At 44.8% G+C, this 8,552-nt stretch overlaps 1 protein-coding gene across 6 annotated transcripts in view; it reads right to left on the reverse strand.

Moving 5' to 3' along the window:
- CREBBP (CREB binding protein) overlaps positions 1 to 8,203 on the reverse strand; it is a 94,678-nt gene extending 86,475 nt beyond the window's left edge. For all 6 annotated transcript variants that reach the window (XM_050906331.1, XM_050906333.1, XM_050906330.1 and 3 more), the window contains exon 1: positions 7,990 to 8,203. In XM_050906331.1, the coding sequence (XP_050762288.1) occupies positions 7,990 to 8,074 (85 nt within the window). In that variant the 5' untranslated portion in view covers positions 8,075 to 8,203. The remainder of the gene's footprint in view (positions 1 to 7,989) is intronic.
- Between the last annotated feature and the right edge of the window lie 349 nt (positions 8,204 to 8,552).

An 8,552-nucleotide genomic window follows, 5' to 3' on the forward strand; every position in this document is an offset into this window, starting at 1 on the left:
AAGTTTAGTTCCTAGCCTCTCTTTCCACTTGCACGTTGTGTTATCACAACGTCATAACCTCAAGCTTCTCTCTACTGTACTTATCCAAACTGTCTCTGCCATCTCTCTTTTGCTGTGCTCATAATGAAAATACAATCTGTGTTGAAAGTCCAGAAAAACCTAAGATACAGCTTCTTTCAGGAATAATCCATGTTTTCAGATCTACTTCTACCACCCTTCCATTTAAAAAAAAATAAAAAAATAAAAAAATCACAGGTTACTTGAACGTTCCACTATTAAAAACAAAGTAGTATATAAGGACACATTAAATGCACCTGGTACCAAAGTTAATACACAGAAACAAATATGAAAAACGCATTCAGATAAGAAGCTAGTCTCTTATCTCTTCCCAGATGCCAGAGGGGAATAAAATCAAAATAACCCCCAAAACGTGTGGCAGAAGCAGCCCAACAAGAGTGCTCACTCTGGTCTATTCTTGGAAGCACTGGATGGCAAATGATGGATTGACTTTGCTCTCCTCTGGTCCTACAGAGCCTCTCCATAACCATTCTTCTTCTTAATTGTTTCCCAAGGTGTCTTCGCTATTTTGACACTATTGCTGTGTCTGCTCTTGCGCTTAACTTTAAATCCTACCCAGCAGCATCAAGAACACGGACATGATTACTGTCACATTGCATGGGGCAATCAGGCTACACACACTCAGTGACCAGAAGGCTTCAGTAATTTTCTTTGCCATAAGAGCAGAAATCTGGACAGAAGGAAGAGGAGGCAAGCAATCTGCCTATAGACTGGGACACCACCGCACTGGTAATATCAGCTTCTCATTCACAAGATCATCCTGATGAAGATTAAGACCTTTTTTTTATGACCCTTCTATGACCCTGCTCATCTGAGAATCCGGTAATTAATAGTGGGCACTTGCTTAAGGCAGCATAAAATGCACAATCTGTACCAAAAGAGAGTGCATGCGAATGCCTTCAGTTAGCTCACACAACTGACAGAGCCACTGCTTCACATTAAGGCTGTGCCACCCTCACTGCACATCTGGAAACAAAATCAGAAGATAACATACAAAGACGTGAATTATCTCGACAAACAAACTTTAACTGTGACATTCTCTGGCCATAGACGACTTATTAAATACATAGGTCAACGCAAGCTGTTTCAGATTGTAAATTGTTCAGTCTTCCATCCTCCCCACAATGACTGACAGCATTGGCAGCAAGAACTCCATGCTCAGTATTGCCTTCTAGCTCAGGCTGCTTCCAAAACTCCCTTCAGCTACACAAGTCCTCCTCTGAAAGTTCCCACCTTTACACTCCTTCTGTAAAAGCAGCACAGAACAGGCCTACTCTGCAAAGACTAAACCAGAAATGATTAATATGTACTTGAAGTAGTATTATGAAACAAGCAAAAAAAGTGTTATGCAAGATTACTAGGAAACAGGCAAGTTTTGTCTCTCCTTTATGATGTATAATAGCTGCAAAAAGTGTGTTTCCGTCTCTTTGTTTTAATGCCACTTTTTCCTCCCTATTTCTGATACCAAATTATAAGTGAAGGGTCATTTGCTTGGCAACTCAAATTCAGCTGTGCAAGAACATACAACACAAAATAAACCAAACATGCATAAGGAAGCAACAGCAGACATACGCTTAAAACTAATCATTTTTATGTATTTCACTCTAAAAAAAGCTTCCAACCGTAACGGACTGAATACAAAAAACCCAATGCCCTCACAAATCTATTTTACTTTAAAGCATTGATTCCAGTGAGATGAGGCTGTTCTGAATCACTCTCATTAATACTTTCCTTTAAGGAGTTTATGAACCTTAGGAAAAAAACTTCACAGCTACTACAAAACAGATTTACATTCAGTACTTACTGAATTCAAGTCTCTTCATAATTTCCACGTTTCTTTGCTCCATTAGATGAAACTATACAGGAGATGACACAGAAGCTACGTCATCAACAACACCCACTAAAACAGCTATCAAAGTAGTGGCAGCAGTAAAGTTGGGCAGAGCGAGAGAGAAGCTCGTGCTTTTCAGGTGTGACACACACAGACAGGGGTCAGAATCTAATATTCTATTTTCCTTCTCACTGTGCAACAGAAAGTAGCTAGCTCCTATGTCTGCCTCAGAGGTGTCCAACAGCGGCAATGAAATAATGTCTACCTATGCGACTGGGAGGCACATCACCTAGAAAGAGCGATTCATTTTGACAACGCTGTCTTCCTGAGGAAGTTCCCACAGCATTAAAGATGACCCTCAGAGAAGTAGCAGATTATTTTACAGACTTACATATGTATAAATAAAAATATATACACACACAAGAAGTTATTGCAAATCAAAGATACTGTATTTATCCAATGTTCCAAATAAGATCCTTATTTCTCAATGGTGGTGAATAAGAAAAGAGGAAAGGCAAGATGAGGTAAAGCTTTTGAAGAGTATATGCTTATATAGATAAATCTACAGTATAGATTTAGATTCTGAGTTATGATTGCCAATTACCAGCGATAATAGAAGTTTCAGTTTTCTTTTGATTCACACTATGATTCTGCACAATATTTGATAGTATTTGTTGAGACATCTCTATTAAAGACAGTTTTCCAAATAAAAGATTTAGGTTCTCTCTGTATCTTCGACATCTGAGAAGACAGATGGAAAACATAACATATGTTAAAAGGAAGATTTACAAAGCAAAAATTCTTGAAAGTGTAAACCAAATTAGGGTGGAAGTGTCAGATTTCTAAGCTATCCCACATGCTTTTTCATTGTATAAGAACAAACCCCAGAATTTTTCAAATCCTGTTTGTCAACTACCCCCTCCACCCTGATTTCACATTAACCTGCAGTATTTTGCTAATAGAGTGAGATTTTTGTTCATGTTCTTCTCTATTAGCAGGTAACAACAGAGAGCAATTTCTCTCATAAAAATACACACCAAGAATAGGTGGATTTTTTCAATGTGAAGTTGCAGACATAATAGCGAAACACAGCGTGTTGCTGTAGAAATAATTAATGGCACTGGACTATGACTCCAAGGAACGTTCAGCCAGAATAGAAAGTGAATAATCTGCAGCAGAAAACTGGGAATCATTTCACAAGCTATCAAGAGATCTCTGGGGTACAACAAAGACTGACCCCCCGAGCACAGCCTTTATTCCTGCCTGCTGTTGGCAGGGCTTCTCCAGGAGCTCTATGCTACAGCACAAGACAGGATTTACCCAGTTAATTTTAAGTCATGGGAGGGGGAAGGAATCAATTTGATAAACTCCCAAGTACACATGCAATTATCACTCAAAGTACGAATTTCAAAAAAGGAATGGGCACAGTTGTAGGACTGCAGACTGTCACATAAAAATCAGGCTGGCAGATCATCTGCTCAACTTTTCATCTCACACAGATGTTAGCGTCAAACTCCTTGGAAAAATCTATACAAAACCCAAACAATGAGAAAGTATACAATAACCCGCTATCAGCAATGCTTCATGAATTGGTAAGAATTAGCTGCACTAGACTCTCAATAAATGAGCCAATTTCTAATCTTCCAAATCTCTTGTCCCAGATTACAACCGCAGGCATAAAGTTATGCAGGTCAGTCGCTTAAGGTGCAAAAAAAAAAAAAAATTCAGCTTGTATCAAACTTAACACAGCTCAAAGTAAACATTTTTGCTTGGCATCGTCATCTCCCATCCACCATCCCCATCATTACATGTATATGGTAAGTCTTAAGAAACAATATAGCCATGAAATACCATGCCACTTTTTTTCCCATCCCAGCTAGTTATGGTGCAAGTACCACAAAACAAAGGACATTCCCATGAAATAATTACAACTACATGCACTCCTTCACCTACATCTTTTCAGAAGAAGCACTTCTTCCCCCAATTTTCTGCTTATAAAACCAAGTCTGTTCACTTAATGGAATTACCCTTTTTCTTATTCCAAGGAGAGATGCAGAAAGCATGTGTATAAAAGCGGTTCTTATTGTCACAGCGCACAAATGACACTCAAGTTTTGAACATATCATATAAAACAAGAGCAGACCGATTAAACAGGCTTCCATGAAACTTTTCAACTACGCAGGAATGAACCCTTCTAAAACACACATACTAATGCTTTCACGCGCACAAAGCCTGGTTTTAGATCACCGAGATGTCAGTCCGTTTGAAGTCTCAGCTACGTATGTGAACATAAGCTTAGAAAGCCTCGCTGTCTCTTCTTAAGCTACTTTGTTTTAAAGGTAGTCCACCTCTTTTAAAACTAAAAACTAAATCCACTGAAATACACCTATCTGGTTTTTGGCAGGAGAGTAAGATCAAATCAGGCTGCCTATCGACACAAACTCCCTTCTGCGAAGTTCTGTAGCTCGCTGGGAGTTAGCCAGAGATCTACTTATCTCGGCACGTACAAAGGCACGTGCGACAAGGCCAGTCTTTTCCCAATTTTAAAATACAGGCACTGCGATGCTAACACACTGGGCCATACAGAAAACGTGAACTACCAGAGATCTCAGCTTGCAGCTTTTGCAGCAGCAGCCATACTGCTTAATCTGTTTATGATCTGAAGTTGTGGAGGAATAAAAAAAAAAAACAACCAAATAAGCCCCACACACAAGAAAGTATGAGCTGAAAATCCAGCTCTAATGGACTTTTGAAGCCGCTCATCTCACCTTCTTTCCAACTTCACCTACTTTAGGAATTCATTACCTCATAACGCCATTAAGGACACCCTCTGCTTTGGCCCAAATTATGATTTGTCGTTTCTAGAACTAGCATAGCTCTACAACAGCAGAAGGCTGCAGAGTATGTAACAAATACAGATAAAGGCACTACTTGCAATGCAACACAGACCGCCACCAAGCTACCTGCAGAACCACGGTGAAGGGGCACCTGAGGAACGCCAGCTTTGCTGCTGCTCCATTCAAGCATGTTTTTCACAATCTGCACGCAGCGTTCAGACCAAGACCAGCTCAAGAACACTGCCAGTTCACTGTACATTCTGCCGAAGGACCAATGCCAGCAACGTACAAAATAGTCACGACACTCAACGTTAAAATAATACACTGCCATAACCAAAGTTACTGTAATTCTACTTTTTGTACGAGTCCCTTGTTTATTCTGCAGCACACTAGATGAGAACGCCTCGTAACAGTTATAGAGGAGACAAATGCTCAGGTATGAAAAACATCGTGTATCTAATAAAGCAGTAATTAGGCAAAAGCACTACTCCTACCTGGCTAGACAAGGAAAAGATCTTTCCCATGGACAATAGGAGCCAGCTTGTTCAATACTGCACAGCAACAGCAAGCTAAGTTAACAGCCACGAGTCTTAACCTTCCTTATTGATGCAAAGAGGAACGGGGCAACTGCAAAATGGGACTATCGTGAAACTTAACGACGGTCACAGTACACATTTCTGTTATCCTTTCATCTCTCCTCCCTTCTCTGAGACCAGAGATTTGATTTAGCTGCTTAAGTTTAACAGGAAAGGTGGTATTTTCAGAAAGTAAGTAGACCAATTTCAATTGCACAAACTTTGCTCCGGTAAGCTGAGGAGCTATTTTTATCAGAAAGATTAAAGGCAGCTAAAATTTACCCTGACAAAAGGAGTTGCTTAACATCACCGCATCAAAGCATGAAGTGAAATATAAACAAGGACGAGCAGTTGCTTTCTGCCGAACGTTCAGGCCTGCCATCAGACCCTTCGCCACCGCACCGCTACGCTCAGTTACGAGCATTTGCAGGCTCGAAGCCTTACTGTTCAGCAACAGAGATGCACAACCAGGCCTAACGCAACGTCTTTTAAAGCACGTCCCAATCACGCAAGCTGCAGCATCAAACAGCACGGGTTTATGACTGCAATTACAATTCAGTTAACCAATACACAACTTGCTGCTCGTTCACAGCGCAAGCCTCAAACCCATCTCCCCAAGCACCTCTGGTCACAAAGGCAACTTTCCAGGTTGCAACACAACTTTTTCATTTAAGCCTCAGTGCAAGGGAGCAGCCTGGTTGAGGTTCAGGAGCAGGTATTTGCCAGCAATCGCTACTCAAACTGTTTGTATTGCCTGCTACAATGCACAGAAACGTTCAGCAATCTTTCAACAAGCAGCATCAGCTGCTGACAACAAACCTAAAGAGATTTTTTTGGAAAAAGCACTTCTAAGCGCACAAACATTACCTGCACTCTCAAGCAGAGAGGTATTCTTGCCTGAAGAACACTGGGATGACGACAGAATGCTACGGACACACTCCTACTTGTTCAAAATACAACCTGGGGTTTGCTGTCCCCGGTGACCAAAGGCCCCCTCAGCCGTGCAAAACTTTACGCAGATGCTGGAGTTTACATATCTAGCACTGCACGGAGCTCACCGAGACGCATTAGAACTTGCTGAACAGGACATAATTATGACTGAAGCATTCCAGAACAGACCAAGTGAACTTCAAAAAAGAAAAAAAAAAAAAAAAAGACACCGCTTCAAACATCTTTCACTGGCTACCAGTAGCGTCTAAAATGTCTAGCTGAAGAATTAAAGAAAAACTATGCTTTCCCTGAGTTACCGTGGTGCATTCTGTAGCAACTTGCATATCAGCCTTGCGTACGATATTCCGCCGCTTCCACGAAAGGCATTAACGTAGTTCAATGACAAGACCTCACCTAGATATTCTCTGCCAATTCTTACTCTCAATACCGTTTCTTTTTGGCATGTTTCATTTATTTGTAGGCTGAGAAGAAAAAGATTCCATAAAAAAACTCCAAAAGGACTGAAGTATCGATAAGCTATTGCCAAAACGCAGATTAAGCAAACTGAAGAAACCCACAGAATTTATCAGCTCAATTACAGTAACAATTTTTCCAGTCTATAAAAACACAGCAGGCATAGCATGATTAACTTATCACTGTCCCTTCAACAAGATTCATTAATCTCTGAAAACAGGAATGCAAGTCCAACACACTTCACGTTCCTATAAAACCACTGTTTCAGTGATTAAAACAGTTGGAACATTGAAAGACATCACTACACGCACACATGCTCTTAAGCACACACGTGCGTATTTACAATGGGCACGCGCTTGCTGGAAATGAGAAATTTTGATGTGTTTTATTATCTACAAAGCCATTACAACTGAAAAAAAAGCACGCCGAAGACACTACGCGACATACAGACAAGTCGCAGCGACTGCCAGCCTGCTGGGCATTTCATCATGCAAGCAACCCCACAACTTAAATTATTAGCTGCAAATTATTTGCTTTTTAAGGAAAAATGCTCGGAACAGTTCGAGCCAAGCACCTTAAACCAGGGTCACAGGCGGGGAGAGAAAAGAAAGCGAAATACTAATAGGCTATTAGGGAGTTTTTATTCCGTAGCGTGTCGCATGCAGGGGCACAGTGGAAGAGGCTGCCTGCATAGGGCTTTTAGTTGTGGGCGATATATGGGTTTTAAGGAGCAGAGACAGAACCCCCGACCACCCCCTCCAGAAGTAGGGCGGCCGGTGTTTCCGATGGCCGGGTTCTTCTCCTTCCCTACCCGCACCCCGCTCACCTGGGCACCCCCAGCATCCACGCCGAGGCGGATCCCTCCAATCCCTTCACCATTAAAACGAAGCGGTGGTTGATGATGGAGGACAGGGAAATTCAACTCAAAAGGCCTTAACTCGTCTCTCCCAACCGCTATTTATAGCCGGGACGGTACTTGGCGTACGGGTCCCGTCCGGTAACTTCGACTGGAGGAGGCCCAACCGCTCCGGGAGGGATCCTTCCCCCGCCCCCCCCCCCCTTTCCCGGCACCTCGCCAGGCCGGTTCCCACCCCCGCCGGGAACCGAGGCAGGGCGGGCGGTTCCCCCTTTCCCCCCCCTCCCGCCTCCCCTCCGGCGGGCGGTCGGGCCCGACCGCCCGCCGGAGGGGAGGCGGGAGGGGGGGGGGGAAAGGGGGAACCGCCGGTGAGGCCCGCCCGCCCCCGCACCGCCCCGCGGGCCTTACCTGTGCTATCGCTGGCGGAGAAGCCCGGCGAGTTGAGCTTGGCTCGCTTGGGGTTGGGCGGCCCGTCGAGTAAGTTCTCCGCCATGGTAGCCGGCTGGGCCGTCCGAAGAGAGGCCGCCGAGCCGGTAATCGTTGGAGAGGGGGAGAGTCTGAGGGGGGGTGAAGCTCTCTCTCTCCCCGTTCCTCCAAAGGGGAACCCACCGTCGAGCAACAGCGCCGCTCAGTGCCCGACCGGCGGCGGCCCCCGTTCCCCCATACCCGGGCCGGGCCGCCGCCGCCGCCGCAGCAGGCCGCAGGGGAGGAGGGTTCGGGGCGGGGTGGGGAAGAGCCCAGCGCCCCCTCCCTGCCGGCCTCGCTCCTCCCGGCCTCTTCCCCCCGCCCGGCCGCCGCCGCCGAGGAGGTGCCCGGATGGCGGCTCAGTCAGTCACTCGGGGAGCATAGCGCCCCCCCCCACCGCACACACACACACACACACTCCCCTCCACCTCGCCCCGTCCCCTCCCCTCCGCGCCGGGGGGTTCGCCCCGGCCCCACGGCGGCCCCCGCCCGCCGCCCCGCCCGCG

The sequence above is a fragment of the Gymnogyps californianus genome, chromosome 15, assembly GCF_018139145.2.
Source record: "Gymnogyps californianus isolate 813 chromosome 15, ASM1813914v2, whole genome shotgun sequence".
Lineage (NCBI taxonomy): Eukaryota > Metazoa > Chordata > Aves > Accipitriformes > Cathartidae > Gymnogyps > Gymnogyps californianus.